Source organism: Microtus oregoni, unplaced genomic scaffold (genome assembly GCF_018167655.1).
Source record: "Microtus oregoni isolate MIOR12 unplaced genomic scaffold, Mior012 000013F_ref0000133, whole genome shotgun sequence".
NCBI classification, from domain to species: domain Eukaryota; kingdom Metazoa; phylum Chordata; class Mammalia; order Rodentia; family Cricetidae; genus Microtus; species Microtus oregoni.
Genome location: NW_024543072.1, coordinates 42,767,949 through 42,789,048, shown reverse-complemented (window position 1 = coordinate 42,789,048; position 21,100 = coordinate 42,767,949). Strand labels below are relative to the sequence as shown.

The 21,100-nt window shown below is 37.7% G+C and overlaps 1 protein-coding gene across 5 annotated transcripts in view; it reads right to left on the bottom strand.

The window, feature by feature from the left end:
- The window catches only part of Cep350 (centrosomal protein 350), a 143,006-nt gene that overhangs the window by 84,640 nt on the left and 37,266 nt on the right, over positions 1–21,100 (bottom strand). For all 5 annotated transcript variants that reach the window (XM_041662290.1, XM_041662293.1, XM_041662292.1 and 2 more), the window contains exons 8-13: positions 20,621–20,734; positions 15,572–15,718; positions 13,712–14,367; positions 11,958–12,079; positions 8,411–9,471; positions 6,343–6,484 (exon numbers count right to left, since the gene is read on the bottom strand). In XM_041662290.1, the coding sequence (XP_041518224.1) occupies positions 6,343–6,484; positions 8,411–9,471; positions 11,958–12,079; positions 13,712–14,367; positions 15,572–15,718; positions 20,621–20,734 (2,242 nt within the window). The remainder of the gene's footprint in view (positions 1–6,342; positions 6,485–8,410; positions 9,472–11,957; positions 12,080–13,711; positions 14,368–15,571; positions 15,719–20,620; positions 20,735–21,100) is intronic.

Here is a 21,100-nt window from a genome sequence, read left to right as displayed (position 1 = left end):
AAACCGAAGGAATTATAGAAACAGAAATCATAAGAAAATGATCAGGAACCACAAACGCAAGCATGAACAGCAGAATACAAGAGATGGAAGAGATAATCTAAAACGCTGAAGATACAAGAGAGGAAATAGACTCATCAGTTAAAGAAAATATTAAATCTAACAAGAGCTTAACCCAAAATATCCAGGAAATATGGGACATCATGAAAAGGCCAAATCTAAGAATAATAGGTATAGAAGATATATATAGATATATATAGATATGTATGTATATAAAGAGAAGTTGTTCAACTCAAAAGCACAGAAAATATATTTAACAAAATCATAGAAGAAAACCTTCCCAACCTAAGGAAAGATATGCCTATAAAGATACAAGAAGCTTACAGAACACCAAATAGACTGGATCCAAAAAAAAGTCTTCTACCACATAATAATCAAAACACTAAACATACAAAGTAAAGAAAGAATATTAAGAGCTGAAAAGGAAAAAGGCCAAGTAACATATAAAGGTAGACCTATCAGAAGAATTACACCTGACTTTTCATTGGAGACAATGAAAGCTAGAAGGTCATGGTCAAGCATTATGCAGATATTAAGAGACCATAGATGCCAGCCCAGACTACTATACCCAGCAAAACTGCCAATCACCACAGAAGGACAAAACAAGATATTCCATGACAAATCTAGATTTCACCAATACCTAGCCACAAATCCAGCCCTACACAAAATACTAGAAGGAAAACTCCAACCCAAGGAAGTTGGCTACACCAACAAAAACACAAACAATTGATGGTCTCATAGCAACAAATCCCAAAGAAAAGAAAAACACACAAATTAACGTCACCAACAATGATAACTAAATTAACAGGACATAGCAATCACTGGTCATTAATATCCCTTAATGTAAATGGACTCAACTCACCTATAAAAAGGCACAGGCTAACAGACTGGATATGAAAACAGAATCCATCCTTCTTCTGCATACAAGAAACGCATCTCAACCTCAAAGACAGACATCATCTTGGAGTAATGGGTTGGGAAAAAATATACCAATCAAATGGACCTAAGAAACAAGTGGGTGTAGCTATCCTAATATCTAACAAAACAGACTTCAAGCTAAAATGAGTCAAAAGAGACAAAGAAGGTCATTTCTTATTAGTCACGGGAAAAATCCATCAAGAGTAAATTTCAATACTGAACATCTATGCCCCAAATACAAAGGCACCCTTATATGTCAAAGAAACACTTCTAAAGCTTAAGTCATATATTAAACCACACACACTAATAGTGGGAGACTTCAACACTCCCCTCTCACCACTGGACAGGTCAATCAGACAAAAAATGAACAGAGAAATAAGAGAACTAACTGATGTTATGATTCAAATGGACTTAACAGACATCTATAGAATGAATATTCCATCCAAACAGAAAAGAATATACCTTCTTCTCGGCACCTCATGGAACCTTCTCAAAAACTGACCACATACTCGGTAATAAAACAAACCTCAACAAATCAAAAAAAAAATTGGAATGACCCAATGTACCTTATCAGATTACCATGGTATAAAACTAGAAGTCAACAGCAATACTAATTCCAGAAAACCCACAAACACATGGAAATTAAACAATGCTCACCTGAATCACCAATGGGTCAAGGAAGAAATAAAGGAAGAAATTAAAGACTTCCTAAAATTCAATGAAAATGACCTTAAGTGTCTTTTGGCCATTTGAACTTCTTCTGTTGAGAATTCTCTGTTCAGCTCAGTGCCCCATTTTATAATTGGGTTGATTAGCCTTTTACGGTCTAGTTTCTTGAGTTTTTTATATATTTTGGAAATCAGACCTTTGTCAGTTGTGGGGTTGGTGAAGATCTTCTCCCAGTCAGTGGGTTGCCTTTCTGTCTTAGTGACAGTGTCCTTTGCTTTACAGAAGCTTCTCAGTCTCAGGAGGTCCCATTTATTCAATGAGGCCCTTAATGTCTGTGCTGCTGGGGTTATAAGTAGGAAGTGGTCTCCTGTGCCCATGTGTTGTAGAGTACTTCCCACTTTCTCTTCTATCAGGTTCAGTGTGTTCGGACTGATATTGAGGACAATGAGGACTACTGAGAACTCAAGATCAATGGCAATGGGTTTTTGATCCTACTGCACATACTGGCTTTGTGGGAGCCTAGGCAGTTTGGATGCTCACCTTACTAGACCTGGATGGAGGTGGGTGGTCCTTGGACTTCCCACAGGGCAGGGAACCCTGATTGCTCTTTGGGCTGACGAGGGAGGGGGACTTGATTGGGGGAGGGGGAGGGAAATGGGAGGCGGTGGCGGGGAAGAGACAGAAATCTTTAATAAATAAATAAATTTAAAAAAAAATTCAATGAAAATGACCACACAACATACCCAAATTTATGGGACACAATGAAAGCAGTGTTTAGAGGCAAGTTCATAGCACGAAAGGCCTACATAAAGAAGCTGGAAAAAATCCCACACTAGTGAATTAACAGAACATTTGAAAACTTTTTTTAAAAAAGAAGCAAATTCACCTAAGAGAACTAGATGGCAGGAAATAAACTGAGAGCTGAAATCAACAAAGTAGAAACAAAGAAAACAATACAAAAAAATCAATGAGACAAAGAGTTGGTTTTTTGAGAAAATCAACAAAATAGACAAACCTTTATCCAAACTAACCAAAAGACAGAGAGAAAATATCCAGTTAACAAAATCAGAAATGAAAAGGGGGACATAACAACAGACATGGAGGAAATATAGGATGATCAGGTCATATTTTGAAAACCTGTACTCCACAAAATTGGAAAACTTGAAGGAAATGGACAACTTTCTAGATAAATATCATTACCAAAATTAAATTAAGACCAGATAACCAAATCAAACAGACCTATAACTGCTGTAGTAATAGAAACAGTCATCAAAAGTCTCCCAACCAAAAAAAAAAAAAAAAAAGGCCAGGACCAGATAGTATCAGCTCAGAATTCTACAAGACTTTCAAAGAAGTAATACCAATACTCCTCAAATTATCCCACACAATAGAAACAAAAGGAACATTGCTAAACTCTTTTTATGAGGCTACAATTACTCAGATACCCAACCCACAGAAAGACATTACAAAGAAAGATAATTACAGACCAATATAACTCATGAACATTGATGCAAATATACTAAATAAAATACTGGCAAATCGAATCCAAGAACACATCAGAGCCATCATCCACCATGACCAAGTTGGCTTAATCCCACAGATGCAGGGATGGTTCAACATAGGAAAATCTGTCAACGTAATCCACCATATAAACAAACTAAAAAATAAAAACCACATGATCATCTCATTAGATGCCAAAAAAGCTTTTGACAAAATACAACATCCCTTCATGATAAAGGTTTTGGAGAGAGCAGGGATACATGGAACATACCTAAACATAATAAAGGCAATATACAGCAAGCCAACAGCCAACATCAAACTAAATGGAGAGAAACTCCCAGTGATTTCACTGAAATAAGGAACAAGACAAGGTTGACAACTCTCTCCATATCTATTCAGAATAGTTCTTGAGGTCCTAGCTAGAGCACTAAGACACCAAAAGGAGATCAAGGGGGTACAAATTGGAAAAGAAGAAGTCAAACTCTGTTTGCTGATGATATGATAGTTTACATAAGCGATCCCAAAAATTCTACCAAGAAACTTCTACAACTCATAAACACTTTCAGTAATGTAGCAGTATACAAGATTAACTTAAAAAAATCAGTAGCCCTGCTGTACACAGATGATAAAAGGCTGGGGAAGAAATCAGAGAATCAACACCCATTATAATAGCCACAAATAGCATAAAATATCTCAGAGTAACTCTAACCAAACAAGTGGAACACTTGTATGACAAAAACTTTAAATCTTTGAAAAAAGAAATTGAAGAAGACACCAGAAAGTGGAAAAATCTCCCATGCTCTTGGGTAGGCAGAATTAACATAGTAAAAATGGCAATCTTACCAAAAGCAATCTACAGATTCAATGCAATGCCCACCAAAATCCCAACAAAATTCTTCAAAGACCTCGAAAGGACGGTATTCAACTTCAAATGGAAAAGCAAAAAACCCCAGAATAGCCAAAACAATCCTGAACAATAAAAGAACTTCTGGAGGCATCACAATCCCTGACTTCAAACTCTACTACAGAATTACAGAACTGAAAACAGCCTGGTATTGGCATAAGAACAGACAGGAGGACCAATGGAACCAAATAGAAGACCTGGATATCAATCCACACATTTTTGAACACCTGATTTTTGACAAAGAAGTAAAAAAATATAAAATGGAAAAAAGAAAGCATATTTAACAAGTGGTGCTGCATAACTGGATATCAACATCTAGAAGAATGAAAATAGACCCATATCTATCACCATGCACAAAATTCAAGTCCAAATGGATCAAAGACCTCAACATAAAGCCAACCACACTAAACCTCATAGAAGAGAAAGTAAGAAATACACTTGAATGCACTGGCACTGGAGAACACTTCCTAAATATAACCCCAGCAGCACAGACACTGAGAGAAACAATTAATAAATGGGACCTCCTGAAACTGAAAAGCAAAGGACACAGTCAACAAGACAAAATGACAGCCTACAGAATGGGAAAAGATCTTCACTAACCCCACATAAGACAGAGGGCTAATCTCCAAAGTACACAAAGAACTCAAGAAATTAGACACCAAAAGAACACATAATTCAATTTTTTTTTAAAAAAAGTGGAATACAGACCTAAACAGAGAACTCTCAACAGAGGAATCTAAAATGGCTGAAAGACACTTAAGGAAATGTTCAATATCCTTAGCCATCAGAGAAATGCAAATCAAAACAACTCTGAGATTCCATCTTACACATGTAAGAATGGCCAAGATCAAAAACACTGATGACAACTTATGCTGGAGAGGTTGTGGGGAAAAGGTAACACTTCTGCATTGCTGGTGGGAGTGCAAGCTGGTACAACCCCTCTGGATGTCAGTGTGGCGATTTCTCAGAAAATTAGGAAACAACCTTCCTTAAGACCCAGTAATACCACTTTTGGGTATATATCCAAAGGATGCTCAATTGTGCCACAAGGACATGTGCTCAACTATGTTCATAGCAGCTTTGTTTGTCATAGCCAGTATCTGGAAACAACCTAAATGCCCCTCAACCGAAGAATGGATAAGGAAAATGTGGTACATTTACACAATGGAGTACTACACAGCAGAGAAAAATAACATCTTGAATTCTGCAGGAAAATGGAGCTAGAAAACATTATTTTGATTGAGGTAACCCAGACACAGAAAGACAATTATCACATGTACTCACTCACAGGTGGTTTTTAAACACAAAGCAAAGAAAGCCAGCCTACAAACCACAATCCCAGAGAACTTAAACAACAATGAGGACCCTAAGAGAGACTTACATAGATATAATCTACATGGGAAGTAGAAAGTAGAAAAAGACAAGATCTCCTGAGTAAATTGGGAACATGGCAACCTTGGAGGAAGGTTGATGGGGGTAGGGGAGAGGCACAGAGGGGAGCAGAGAAAAATGTCGAGCTCAATAAAAATCAATTAAAAAAAAAAACAGGTATTCTAAGAATAATATTTCCCAAATCAGGCTTCTAGAAAAATGAGCTATATAGGCAAAGTCCCTGAATCCATTCAGTGTCTTGAACCTTAAGGGTCCAATAATTATCAGTTGTCATAACCTACCTCTTCAAACCTTAGATGTTGAATGTTTATCAAAGTTTTAGATGTTTTCTTGATTTAAAAAACTGCTTAGCACAAAGTTAAATGTCTACCTAATTTTCCTCATCTACCACAGAAAACAAATTTTTACACTTCTTATATTACTATGTTGCAAGACTGTTTCCCAATGCTATCCTCTGTTGAAATTCACAGATTGACTTAAAGTCTGTAATTAGGTCCTTTTAAGTATTCTATGTTCCACTCACCAGGTGTGGTGGCACACACAGGTGAGCCCAGCACATTTGAGTACTGGAAGAAGGAGGATCAAGAATTTAAGGTCATCCTTGGCTAGATGAGACTCTATCGCAAAAAAGAAAAGAAAACTGTGTGTTTCTCTGAACATTTCTAATGACTGTGAGGTGAGCATGTTCTACTAGCTTCATCATTATGCTCAAATACAAACAAGCTTTAAAGAGTCAAGCATCAAGTCAGGAAGTCCATGTCGAGAGTCTGTGGTCTACAGCCATAAAGCTTTGATATGTATCAGTCAGTAAGCAAGATCCTACTTATACTCTGATCAGAGTCCTCATTTATATGTATTTTTCTACTCAAAACTTTATTTCATATTTGCTGTCAAATTCTTACTGAGATTCGTGAGTAGATTTTTTTTCTGTCAATGTCACACTCCCTGGCGAGGAGACAAAATCATCTTCATAGGAAATACTGCTCAGTGGGGTTGTGGTGGCATTGAAAGGCCGTGATGCTGATATTCCTCTATCTTCAAATCCTATCAAAAGAAATAATTGTGGTGTGGTTAAAAATAAAATGAAATTTAAAACTATAAGCAAGGCATTCTCCAGCATGAAGTTAGTAACATAAAAAGGGACAGCTTCAATTGCTTTTACAACTCATCTTTTTATCTTGCTTTCTTAACAGCCATATAGATTTCTTTTGTTTTTTGTTTTGTTTTTGGTTTGGTTTTGGTATTGGGTGTTTCTGAAATAGGGTTTCTCTGTGTAGCCCTAGCTGTCCTGGAACTAGCTCTGTAGACCAGGCTGTCCTCTAACTCACAGAGATCTGCCTGCCTCTGCCTCCTGAGTGTTGGACTTAAAGGTGTGGACCACTATGCCTGGCTGCTTTTCACTTCTTTTTAGAAAATTTTTTAAAATAAATAAGCATAATGAAACTACTGTATCCATTACTATGACTAATACAAAAGCAAGCTAGTTTCATTTAATTGAACAATCTATTTCTCTCTTCTGCAGTGAACCTACAGATTATTTTGAAGCAAATCCCAAATAACATATTTTATCTCCAAATATTTCATTATAACTATAAAATTTTAATAAAGATCTAATACAAGAATTTAAGAATGAAACCAATTTTCTTATTAAGAAATAAGAATATCGAGATGTAATGATGACTCAGTTAAGAACACTTACTGCTCTCCCAGAGAACCTGGGTTCCATTCTCAGCACCTAAAGGGAAGTTCACTATCATCTGTAACTCATCCCAGGGGATTCAACACTCTCTTCTGGCACCAGGCAGACGCAAAACATACATTCAGGTAAACCCACCCATACACATAAAATAAAATAATACTAAATAAGAATATTGATTTAAGCATTTTGCTTTCATCAAAAAAATTGAAAGAGCATTAGAATCAAAAGGAATTTAAAATGTAACTGTCCTTGTTTGCTTGCTGTGATAAATAACCATAATAAAAACAGCTTGGAAAGGATTTACTTCACCTCGACTTCCAGGTCACAATCCATCACTGAGGAAAATGGGGGGGGGGTGACTCAAGCAGGAGCAGAGGCAAGACCTACAGAGAAAGGTTGCTTACTGGCCTGCTCTAGTGCTCAAAGGTTCAAGTTCAACTAGTTTTTATTTTTTAATTACAGTCTAGGCCCACCCCCATAGGGATGGCACCACCCACAGGGATACTATCAGAAAAGCTGGACCTTTCTTTATCAACCAACATAATAGATAATGCTCCACAGACATACCCACTGGCCAGTCTGATCTAGGCAAATCCTCAACAGAGGCTCTCTCTTCCAGGGTGACTCTAGTTTGTATCATGTTGAAAACAAAATCTAACCAGAATAACCACCAATGTAAATAAAGTAGTTAAGCAAAAGAGAGGAATAATATATAAACTTGTCACAAGATCATAAAGTGCCCAAATGTGAATTTTAGGAAAAAGGAATAAGAGTCTAAGAACACATAGAATCAATTCATTTGTCAAATAATTTGCTCCATTTATAGAGTGAGAAAATATGGGGCTGGGAGAGATGGCTCAGCAGTTAAGAGCATTGCCTGCTCTTCCAAAGGTCCTGAGTTCAATTTCCAGCAACCACATGGTGGCTCACAATCATCTGTAATGAGGTCTGGTGCCCTCTTCTGGCCTGCAGGCATACACACAGACAGAACATTGCATACATAATAAACAAACAAACAAACAAACAAACAAACATTTTAAAAAAAAGAAAGAAAATAGCCCAGGAATTCTAAGGTTATGTTATTATACGTTGGGTAGAATTCACCTATAATAACATGAAAACAGAAATAGACATAACTGAAGGAATTAACTTCGTTACGAAAAAAGAAAGCTGTGTTATACGATTTCAGAATTGAGAGACCATGGATTAAAAGAAAAGAAAGAAAATTATGAAATAATTGTCTTACTGTAGTATAAGCCGATTTTTCTCACCTTTTCCATATAACTGATATGACTTGGTAAAAATATTAATGACACTATGTGGACTTCCCTTTGCCAGTTCTTCCCACGGTCCCTTACTTTGCGTACCGCCTATGTGGCCCAAAAGTGGCAAGAACTTCTCAGCTTCCTTCTGAAACTCTTTGATGGGTTCATAAGAATTTCTCTCTCCAGCACAGAATTCTTTTTCCTTTAAGAGTTCTGCTACCTTCAGGAGGGGCCGTGCATCCCGGCCTCCCTCTTCCTCAGAGAGACTCCCTTCACTAAGAAGAGGCCCTTCGCTGACCGAGTCTATGCTGGAACAAAGAGACCTTTTGGCTCTGTCTTGAGAACAGGCTTGTATATCAGAGCTGGAGGAGTCAGTCTGCCTCTTACACAGCTGTGCCAGCAGCCCTCCTGGTTTCGGACTAGGGGATGTCATTCTGAAGCTTGATATGGCACTCTGGGGTCTGATCATCTCAGGAAGTTTCTTAAATTCACTAAGACTGCCTACACCAGGAAGATCATCATCAAAAGTTGCATGAGATATACAGGTTCCCAGCATCTTCTGAATTCGGGCAGAGAAAACATCTTCAATGTCCTCTTTCACAGGTGGACTGACAGCTTTAGTCCAAAGCCCATTCTCTTGAGGTGCCTGCTGTACATCATGGTCATTGTTCCATACTGACCCATAGTTAATGCTGGCCCCAGCTAGTTTCTTAGCTTCACTTTCAATCCTGCTAGACAGAGAAGCAGCTGTTGCTTTCAAGGCTTCAATACGATCCAGTTTACTCTTATATTGGCTGGTACTCGGTTTTAACAAGGCATCTGGATGAGGAGCTTGTGAGGTCAGATATGGTTGAGGTGTGAAAGTTAATGGTCCTGAAGCTTTATTATGACTCTTCTTGGCTGGTAAAATAGAGTCATAGTCTTTGTGCAAAATTCCTACATGCTCAAGATGCAAGAGTTGGGAAAGTAAATTTTCAGCCGTTCCAACAAGGGGCTGTGCTTGAGAACTGTGAACTCGTGGGCTCAACCTGTCAGGCTGCATCCATGTAGGTTCCATCAAGTCTCTTCTGGTAACAGAAATCACAATGTTAGTTAATACAGTAATCCATGTGTTTTGTTGTTGTTAGCTTTGTTAGTTTTTGCAGTGCTAGCAACTGAGTCCAGAGTCTTGGTCATGCTGAGCAAGTATTCTATAAAGAGCCTAGATCCCCAGTTTAAGTTATCATTTAAAATTGGGGAAAGAAGCTCTCTGATTATAAGAATAGTATACAAACACTTCCAGAAAAAAAGGCAACAAGGTTGAGAGTGAGAGATTACTCGGAATAACCAATAAAAGGATTCATTATCTTTGGTAGTTGGCTTACAATTATATCCTTGCTAACTTTATCTATGTGTATGTTGTGGTTTTGTTATGGTGTTTCCACAAAAATGTTATTTCACTATTTATACTGTTTTGTAAACTGCTTTCTTCGAATTTATTTTTTTAAGTGGTTACTTACAACTCTGCAGACAAGCTTCCTTGGAACTATACCACTATCCAACCCTTTAAAAATAATATATAAAAGAGAAATGCTTAAGATTGTTTAATATTGGGACCCATCAAATGACTAAGCAGGTAAAGGCCTCTACCATTCAAGCCTAGAGAACCCAAATAAAGAAGGAAGGGACTACACAAAGTTACCTTTCCAACCACAGTATGTGTGCCCTAGTATAACACATGATATTTTATGAAAATGTACAATTTTAATTTAAAAAAAATTTCATTATATATTAATCCATTCATTTTGGTTTTTCGAGACAGAGTTTCTCTGTGTAGTTTTTGGCGCCTATCCTGAAACTCGCTCTGTAGACCAGGCTGACCTCAAACTCACAGAGTTCTGCCTGTCTCTGCCTCCCGAGTATGGGATTAAAGGCATGCGCCCCCAGTACCAGGTGAAAATGTACAATTTTTAACACACACACACACACACACACACACACAAATCTAAAATTTTAGGAGGAGAAGGAAGGGAATAAAAGAAATAAGTGAAAGAAGTAATGCAAAGCAACAACAAACTTGTGTTGGTTTGTTTCTTAACATTCTTTAGAATAAGAAAGGCAAAAATTGTTTGTGAACATGACACCACCATAGAAGATCTGACAATGATGAAATGTACCATATTATCTAAACAAAAATATTCATAATAAAAAATTATACCTTATGATTTAAGCTTAAAGTACATTTAGAACATTAAACAAATCATACATTTCTCTTACTAATAATAAATACACAAACTGGTTAAAAGTACTGGCTTTTAAAGTAAGATTCCAAGAGGCAGGCAGACCTCTGTGAGTGACTTCGAGGCCAGTCTGGTCTACCAAGTAAGTTTCAGGACAGCCAAGGCTACACAAAAAAAACCCTGTCTTGAAAAGCAAAACAAAACGATAAAGTCAGATTGCCTATGTTCAAACCCACTTCCACAACTTCTGTTTTGATCTTAAGAAGGTTTAATTAAAGTCTAGACTTCAATTCTCTCCTCTGTAGAACAATAATAACAATAGTGCATCAATGTGTGTCAGCACTAAATCACTACCTAAAAGGCACAAGGTATTGGGCTTCATTCTAGCACTACAAAACAAATAAAACCAAACTAAAACACAATGGTTTTTACTAGGCCTAGAAATTAAGAAATAATAAATGACACTAATATTATTGGAGGCTAGAGAGATGGCTCTGAGGCTAAAAGCATTTCTTTCGGGCTAAACAGATGGCTCAGCAGTTAAGAGCACTGGCTGATCTTCCAGAGGACCCAGGTTCAATTCCCAGCATCCACTTCAGGCACCTCAATGAGACTGACCATCTCTGCAGAAACCTGCAATGGCATGCACATATCGACATACACACATATGTGTAATCTAAAATAAAAACTAAAAAAAGGTGCTTCCTGCTTTTGCAGAGGACTCAAGTTTGGTTCCCAGCACCCACACAGTGACTCAATGACTCAACCATCAGTAATTCTAGTTTGAGGGGATCCTCTACTTTCTTCTGATCTCCATGGGTACTAGGAATATATGTAGTGTATGTATATACATGCAGGCAAAACACTCATCTAAATAAATAAATAAATAAATAAATACAAAAACCACTAAAATGTGATCAATATTATTGTCCTTTGGGTGAAAGGGGACCATGTGTATTAACTACGAATTGGAAAGAGATCTGACTTGTATTTGTGCATTCTCAAACTGCTTCAAATCTTTTTTTCTTCTCTCAATGGTTATTATTACAAAATATAATTTAGAACCATCTATATCTTTCACTGTGATTTATCCATCCAAGAAACTTTGTTTGGGTCAAAGGAGGCACGAGTGCTACCACATGCATAAGGAATTAACACTGGACAGGAATTAAAGGACAGGAAAAAACTCAAAAACCAGAGCAGAGCAGAGTGAACACAGCATACACCATATTCAGGCTTCAGTTGAAGATATTTACCAAGTTTGAAATAAGTCTTTTTTATAAAAAAGAAAGAACCTCATCTTTCATCCTCTCTCTATCCCTCTCCCCCTCTACCTTGCAAGAGGCTGTGGAGGTTCTGACAGGGACAGGTCACTGCTAGAAGATGCACTCGGAGGACGTTCTTGTACTTTGTTTTCTTTATCAGATTCTCCAGATGGTTGATACCCAGGTCTTACCTAAGAAAAAAGGATATCAAATTTATCTGATTTTGATCACAAAAATGTCTTCAAGTAGCACATAAGAAACTTATCAAGCCACTTTAACTTAAAAAAAAAGATCATAGGAACTGGAGAGATGGTTCAGCAGTTAAGAGCCCTGGCCACTCTTCCAAAGGACCTGGGTTCAATTCCCAGCACCCACACAGCAAGTTCACAACTGTCTACAACTCCAGTTCCAGTGAATCTGATATCCTCACACAGATATATATGCATGCAATGTACATAAAAAAAAAATCTTAAGCCGGGCGGTGGTGGCGCACGCCTTTAATCCCAGCACTCGGGAGGCAGAGGCAGGCGGATCTCTGTGAGTTCGAGACCAGCCTGGTCTACAAGAGCTAGTTCCAGGACAGGCTCCAAAACCACAGAGAAACCCTGTCTCGAAAAACCACAAAAAAAAAAAAAAAAAAAAAATCTTAAAAAAATCATAAAAGAGAGGTTTTTTTCCCTCCCTCAAGTAAAATCACTTTATATTTAGTTGTGGGATGTAGCTCAGTGAAATGTTTACCTATATTACACCAGGTTGTGGGCTGGATCCTGCATCACAGAAAACCAAACAAAAACAACCACTACAATTAACTGCAAAACATCATCTAAAATCCACAAGGACATTGTGATGGGTCAGTAATAATTGTCAATTCAACAGAATTTAGAACAAAACAGAAATTAGGTATGGGCCTCTAGGTAATCCTGTGAGGAATATCTTGATTGTGTTAAGTTGGGAAAACCTGCTCACTGCGTGTGCACCATTCCCTGGCTAGAACCCGTGAGTAATTAAATGGAGAAAGCAAGCTAAGGTCCAACACATGTCTATTACTGTTTGCTTTCTGATTGTAAATGTCATGTGACCACCCTGATTTCCCCTCCATGGTGGGTTATTCCCTTAAAATATGAGCAGAAACTAAACAGACATTAATATTAGCAACATGGTTAAAAAAAAATAGCATCCTTTATAAATCTCAGGTTTTTTCATCTGATAAGTAAAAAGAATATATATAACCTTCCTGGAGTTGTATTTACTGATGTTTGTAAGTAAAGCTTTTAAAACAGTATGTAATACCTGAAACACATTCAGTTACCAGTCTTAAAAACATTAGCACTGGGCAGTGGTTGCACACTCCTTTAATCCCAGCACTCAGGAGACAGAGGCAGGTGGACCTCAAGTTCAAGGCGAGTCAGGTCTACACAGAGAAACCCTGTCAACAAAAACTAAACAAAAACGGACAAACAAACAAAAAACATTAGCACAAGAGTATGTCTTCACTTCAACACTGAGCCCAAAATTAAATATTTCATTAGCATATTTTGGTTGTGTATTATATACTAAATATCTTCTCAGTACTACAATGAAAACCAGGCAGGAATATCAGAATGACAGAGATCACTAGTAACCAATGTTGCAAGCTCTTCAGCTCTTACTTTCTGTGTGTTTCTCATCATTCTTTGCATGCAATAAATTTCATGAAAGGTCTTGACTGTCACATGTTGGAGCATGTATAGTGGTAGGGATGATAATTTTCCAACATTTCCGTACAGCAAGCAAGCTTTCCTCACCATGAATTACCCACGTTGTGTTCCCAGCACTACTAGTACCTGTGTATCCTGTGTAACATGCTGATGAGCTGGCTCTTCCAGCAAAGTCTTTTCTAGTAGCAATTTGGAGTATGTTTCCTGCAGCCGCCTGGAGGATGATGGATCAGGAGGCACAGCTTTGGCTTTAGTGAAGGCTTCTCTCTGTCTCCGGTAGAGCTCCTGTAACCGTTTGTTCTTCTGCTCCGTAGCCTCCTTTTGAGCCTTCTTCTCTTCGTTCTGCTTCCTCCTCCTTTCCTCCTGCTGCCTGACAATGTACTGTCGTACCTCATCTGTGTCATAGTGGCGCTTTTTGGAGGTCACAGGGGGATCCTCGTTAGCAGTTATTTTGTCAGGCTTCCTTTTCACAGGACTGTGACTCCGAGGCGCTTGCACAGGTGCCGATGACTTCTGGTTCTGTAACTCTCCAATCTCTTGCCTCACAGTTTGAGCTGAAGAATCTAGCTGTAAGTCATCAAGAATGCCACGAATTTCAACTGGCAAAAAATCCTTGTTTAAGGCAGCGTTTTCCTCCTGCTTATTGTCTGGAAGGGATGGAGCTGATTTCACTATATTATTTTCAGACCGAGCTCTACTTCTTGACCGTTCTGAGCTTCGTGGGAGATGTTTATGCACAACATCCAACTTGGGGTCGGATTCTGCTCTTCCAATATGGCCCCCTGCAATGTACAGATTGTTAGTTATATTACAACTCCAGATTCATCCCTAAGAATAGCAGAACACAATAAATACATTATGTCAGCAAACAACCATCCTATTATCTATAATTTGCTGACATGGCTTAATGTTAGACTGAGAATATGAATGAGTTCATTTGCAAGATGAAAGAAACAAAGAAATATAACTGCTGTCTATATTGACAACAATATATTAAATCAGAGTTGATGATATTTCTTGCTTAATTATGACTCCAGGAACTCAAATAAAGTAAGGCAAATTTCTTCACTACTAAAAAGGAAATCTGGCCTGTGGGGATTCCATGTTTCATTTCCAAAAGTTAGTGTTTATGGAAAGCATAACTAGTTATTTTTTCCTTTTCCCGTGTGTGTGTGTGTGTGTGTGTGTGTGTGTGTGTGTGTGTGTGCAGGAGCATGTCTATGAGTGTGTGTATGCATGTTTGTATGTATAGGCCACATGTGTGGTTATGTGTCCATGGAGAGGGAGGTCTGTGCACGTGGAAGTCAGAGGTCGATGCCAGGAGTCATTCATTGCTCTTCCACCTTACTCCCTGAGGTAGGGTCTCTCAGTCATAACCAGAGCTCACATACAGAGCTAGTCTTGCTAGCCAGATTCCTCTAAGGACTCCTTTCTGAGGCAAGAATTATAGGTGGGCCTCTGAGGATTTGAACTACTCTGGTCCACATCAAGCACTGTAACCACTGAACCATCTCCCGAGATTCATAACTATTTTAGATAGTAGTCAATGTACTTAAAAAAAAAAAAAAGCCAAGGGCTGAGTGGTGGTGGCGCACACCTTTAATCCCAGTACTTGGGAGGCAGAGGCAGGTGGATCTCTGTGAGTCTGAGGCCAGCCTAGTCAACAGATCTAGTTCCAGGACAGGTTCCAAAGCCACACAGAGAAACCCTGTCTCAAAAACCCAAAAGGGGAAAAAAAAAAAAAAAAGAATTTTAAGATCATATTTAAGAGAACCCGAAATCTTAAAAAACAAACTTAATTATGACTATACACCTATGAGGAAGGTAACTTCTGCAGACCTATCCAGGCTCAACAAAACATTTCCTCATTTGGGGCTACAGGAACAGATTTAGTGCAGTCTTAAAGTATTTGCCGGCACATTTTACCTTCTAAGTAGCAAACAAGCAACCTTGCTTTTTGCAACAACTTTAACTATATCCTCTCACCAAATTTAGCCATTCTCTCTCTTCCACTTCTGTCACTTGATGCTGGTCTTCGCTCTTTTTGCTCCATCTTGGGTGCAGGTCCCAGAATCTTCTTTACTAATTTCTGTCCATCTCGCCAAGAAGATGTGCTTATCAAACGACTACCACCTGAAACACAGATTGCACTGCACTTAAAACATTCATTTTATCTCTAGGTATAGTTACTTGGTCATGGAAGTTTTGTAATTACCATCTGAAATACATACTGCATCACATTTAAAACTTTCATTTTATCTCTAAGAAGTATAGTTACTTGGTCATGTAGGTTTTATAACTAATTTTACATTTACCTTCAAAAGACCTGCCATTAAAAGTGGATTTTTAGAGTACAGAGAGGCTCAGCAGTTAAAAGCACTGGCTGTTCTTCCAGAGGACCTGGGTTCGATTCTCAGCACCCCAATGGAGGCTCACGGTCATCTGCAACTCCATTTCCAAGGGGTCCAACATCCTCTTTTGTCCTCTTTGAGTACTAAACACACACTAAACACACAGGCACATGTGTAGGCAAAACACTCATACACATAAATAAAATTAAAATAAATTTTATAAATTTAAGTATATTTTTAATTCTAAGTCATCAATATTAGTTAACAAGTTTGTTCAAATCTCTTTTTTTAAAAAATCACATATATTTTGGGGGTAAGGAGAATGTGCAGCAGCACACGTGGGGAGGTCAGAGAACAAGTTGGGGTCATCAGTCCAGGTCATCTTCACGTACTAGGCCATCTGGCTGTGCCCGTTTGAACCTGATTTACCTCCACATTTCAAGGAACGTAAAACACTTTTAAAATTAAGAACCAAATCACAGCGAGTCTTGAAATCCCAAGTTACTACCTGAACACAGCACATGATAAAAAATACCTGCTAGCCAAATGAAGGCTTAATCTAAACACAGGGATAAAATTCTGAAGAAACATAAAAACAAGGTAATCACTTTTATGGGGATAGCATGGTAGAGACTTTCATTTTTTTTTGTTTTGTTTTGTTTTTTGCTTTGGAAACAGGGTTTTCTCTGTAGCTTTGGAATTTGTCCTACAACTAGCTCTTGCAGACCAGGCTGGCCTTGAACTCACAAAGATCCGCCTGCCTCTGCTGGATTAAAGGAGTGCACCACCACCGCATGGCGAGATTTTCATATTTTACAGTTATATCACATAAGTAGACATTAAAATAATACAATAAACACTAATGTTTTAGACTATCCTTAATCATAAAAGTTCATAAAAATAAAGGTGTGCTGCAATAAAGTTATTTACCAAGAAGAAAAGAGTTTTCATTAGTTTCAGATATAAGAAATTCAAATAGATCATCTGAAAATAGTTACATATAAAGCAGTAAATGTTTACAAAGTGAAAAATATAAAAAAAAACCACTAAATTAAATGCAAAATAACATGGCAAGCAGGAAGGCAAGGGCGACATACAGCTTGCTTAGGATATACAGCCCTGAATTCCATTATGAATTAAAAAAAGAGGTGGGTGAAGCAGAGTGTGATGGAAGAAATCTGTCAAGGTCACCTCTAATTCCAACACCCAGGAAGTAGGAGCAAAAGGAATTGCTGGGCTCCCAAAAAAAGGAAATGGAATAACAAAGGAAATAATGAAATAGTGATTTAAAATTAATTCAATTAAAAAATACCATTTGTATGGGCAGTAGTGGTGTTGCATGACTTTAATCCCATCACTCAGGAGGCAGAGGCAGGTAAGCCTCTGTGAGTTCCAAACTGGGTCTACACAGAAAGTTCTCAGCCAATAAAGGCTACAAAGTGATACCTTTCTTCAATAAATAAATAAATTTTAAAAATAAAAAAATGGTAAGAATTTTATATATACAAAAACAGTTTAGGTGTATAATGATTAAAATTATACTAGTATGACTTTAAAACTACTGCATGGGCTAAATAAATAATACCTGTTATAAAAAAATTTAAATACCAGTCAGAACTACTTAAACTAACACTAGTACTTTTGCTTGTGTCCAAATAATAGCTTTGTTTTCTTGTATTTTTCCAGTTCTCTAGTATACTATACTATTATATTATATGAAAGACATCCCATTAAGAGTTTCTTTAAAGGAGCTCTAATTTAGTACTGTAAATGGCAATACGAGTGATAAATACATTAATTACAAAACTGAATAAAGTATGCTCTGCTTATTTTAAAATGTGTGCATATGTGTGTGTGTACTTAAGAGTATATGTGCGTGTGTGAGCATGTGTGTGTATGTACATGTGTGTATGTGTGTGTATGTGTGTGCATGTGTAGGTGTGTGAGCATGTGTGTGTACATGTGTATATGTGTTGTGTACATGTGTATATGTGTGTGAGCATGTGTGTTATGTACATGTGTATATGTGTGTGTGTACATGTGTATATATGTGAGTGCATATATGTGTGTGCATGTGTGTGAGCATGTGTGTGAGCATGTGTGTGAGCATGTGTGTGTACATGTGTGTATGTGTGTGTATGTGTGTGCACGTGTAGGTGTGTGTGCATGCATGCATAAGTGTGTATGTACGTGCGCGAACATGTGTGTGTGCTTATGTGTGTGAAGACATGCCACCATGCACATATGAAGATCAGATGAAAACTTTTGGTGTTAGTCCTCACCTATCTTGCTTGGGACAGGTTATTCTGTGTTTTTCTGTGGCATGCACCAGGCTAGTTGGCCCAGGAGCTTTTAGGTATTATCTACACCTACTACCTCCCACAGCAGCACTAGGACACAGGCTGACGCTATATGTCTAGATTTTATGGGGGTTCTGGGAATTCAACTTCAGGTCCCCATCTTTGCACAGTGAACAGTTTTTACCCACTGAATCAGTCTCTGTTTACTTTAGAAATGCTTTTATACTTTGTTATTAGCCATAAACAATGGGGCTAAAGCGTTTAAAGGGTTGTAAGCTTATTGTTCAATCTATAACAAACTTTATGCTCTTATAAAATGACAGAACAGAATTCTTTGGAATTTTACCTTAATTTTCTGACTCAAAGTTAAACAAACATGAATGCTGTGTGCTAGGGGGTAGAGAAATGGCTCAGCAGTTAAAGAGCAAGGGCTGCTCTTCAGAGGACCCAGGTTTGCTTCCCGGCACCACATGGTGATTCACAGCTGTCTGTAACTCCAATTTCAAGGGATCTGATTCCCTCTTCTGGCCTCTGAGGGCACCAGGCTGCACATAGTACACAGACAGTATTTTGTAGTACTAGACAAAATACCCAGATACATAAAATAAAAAACTAAATTGCAGCATTCTGAAATAGTCTCATAAAGTCATTTTAAGAAGATGACTCTTGCTAGTAAACTATTAATATAGTTTTATCACATATAATGTTGCTCAGTCCAGGTTAATAGCAAGTGCATACAGATGAAGCGGATTATCATAAAACTGGGCAAATACAATCTTTGTACTTCATTTCAAAGGATGCCTTGGACAGAATTACATAATATAAAAGTATTTTTATACTTAAGTAATTAACATTTAGATAACTCATTTTCTTGTAAAACAAGTTTCTTTTGTACAGAATTGCTAGTTCTATCATTATTCTATTACTGCATCTAAAGGTACTTACAAAATATGCTGTCACTCTAACGATTAGTCCATAACCAGAAAGATAAAGTCCTGACCAAAAACAGCACCTCATCACTCTTGTTCTGTTCCCCTTAAGACCTTGTAATCTCTTATCAAAGTGTGTCACACTTTGTTTCTTACTGTACCTCTCAGGAGTATTTTGCCTTGCTAACCCCTGTTATTACCTAAGCATAGCACACCACACTGCCACACACACAACTACTGCTGAGATACACAAAAATGAGGGAATGAAACTAAAGGAGTGTCCTGGAACTAAAGTGACAAGTTCTCAACCCGTCTCTACTATTTCATGGCCAAAAGTTACTTGCTGGATGACACTGCAGGACAGCGAGCCACCAGAAAGCATGTCATGCATGCGGGACATACTGCAGCATTTTCTAGTACTGATTAGTTTAGCTCTCACAACAACCCCGAGAGACAAACACCACTGATCTGATCCTCTACAAATGAGAAAACCAAGTCATATTAAAATTAACTCACATGCCAAAGAAATAAAGTTAGCTATAATATAAATTCAAGAAATCTGAATCAAGGTTGACATGCAATCACATGGAAGTAGAAATGTCTTGTTTTCCTAGTTTGACCTATTCTTTGTCTAGCTTAACCATTACTAGCAAGAACACAGGAGTTCTGATGTGTATCTTAAAGGCAATCATGACCGATCCCCTTGTAGAAAAAGATTCCTCTAGGGAAAAAAAAAAAATCACTAATTTGGTGTGTTTCTATTAAACTAGAAAACGCTCTTTTTGAGAAGATATGTGTTTTTCCTATCTTGAACATAGGATGAATCTGATATTAATCTTCACTGTAAACAACATATGACTTAGAATCACCACGGAAACACACCTCTGGTTAAGCTATGAGGGTGTTTCCAGAATGGTTTAGCACAGAAAGGAAGCCCCACCCTGCCTGTGGATGGCACCACTCTGTGAGGTGAGGGTCCCAGATGGAATAAAAAAGAGGTGAACTAAGTCACAGCTTTCATCTCTCTCTGCTTCCTGACTGAGCATGAAATACGACCATCCTCATCCTGCTCCTGCCATTGCCTTCCCTCCATCATTAACTCACCCTAAATCTGTGAGTCAAAATAAGCCCTTCCTTCCTTCAGCAAGCATTGTCAGGAATGTTTGCACAGCAGTACTAATACAATAAACAAATGTTTCCATAGATTTATACATATAAGAAAGCTTTCAAATTGTATATTCTAAATATGGACAGCAAATGCTATCAACTATACCGTAACAAAATACATGTATATAATTATGACATGTGTAACAGACTGAATTTTCATACATTCCTAACAATAAGGACATCTAGAAATATGACATAATATATCTATATAGGTTCCATCTCCATGTTATATATTTTCCAAATAAAATAAAAATTTCGTTTAAGCTGAGCAAACTACTGAAAACTAACCTGTTTTTGAGTCTGCATTTGACAATTGAGTCACCTTTTGGATTTTCCGTACTGGCTTGACCACTTTCTTGTCTTTACTTTTTTCAGCAGGCTTCTCTTTCACAGAGGTACCATCTGAAATGCATAGATATTGAAGTCTATCATTATAGTTCCCATTCTGCACCACCTCCCTCAGTGAGGAACCACAGTGCAGCAGCCTCTCCTCTCTGCAGTTTCAGTTACCCAAGGTCAATTGCAATCTAAAAACATTAAGTGGAAATTTCTAAACATAAACAATTCATGTTATAAATTGTGTAATATTCTGAATAGCATGCTGATATCTCTGCTATCTAGTTCCAGCCAGACAGACTGGGTCATGTCTTTGTCTAAAATGTGCACACCTACAGCTTCCCAACTATAAGACACAAAGTAGCCATCTCTGCTATTAGACTATTTCTTTAGGGAAATCATAGAGCTTGTTTTCAAGTAAACTCTATTTTA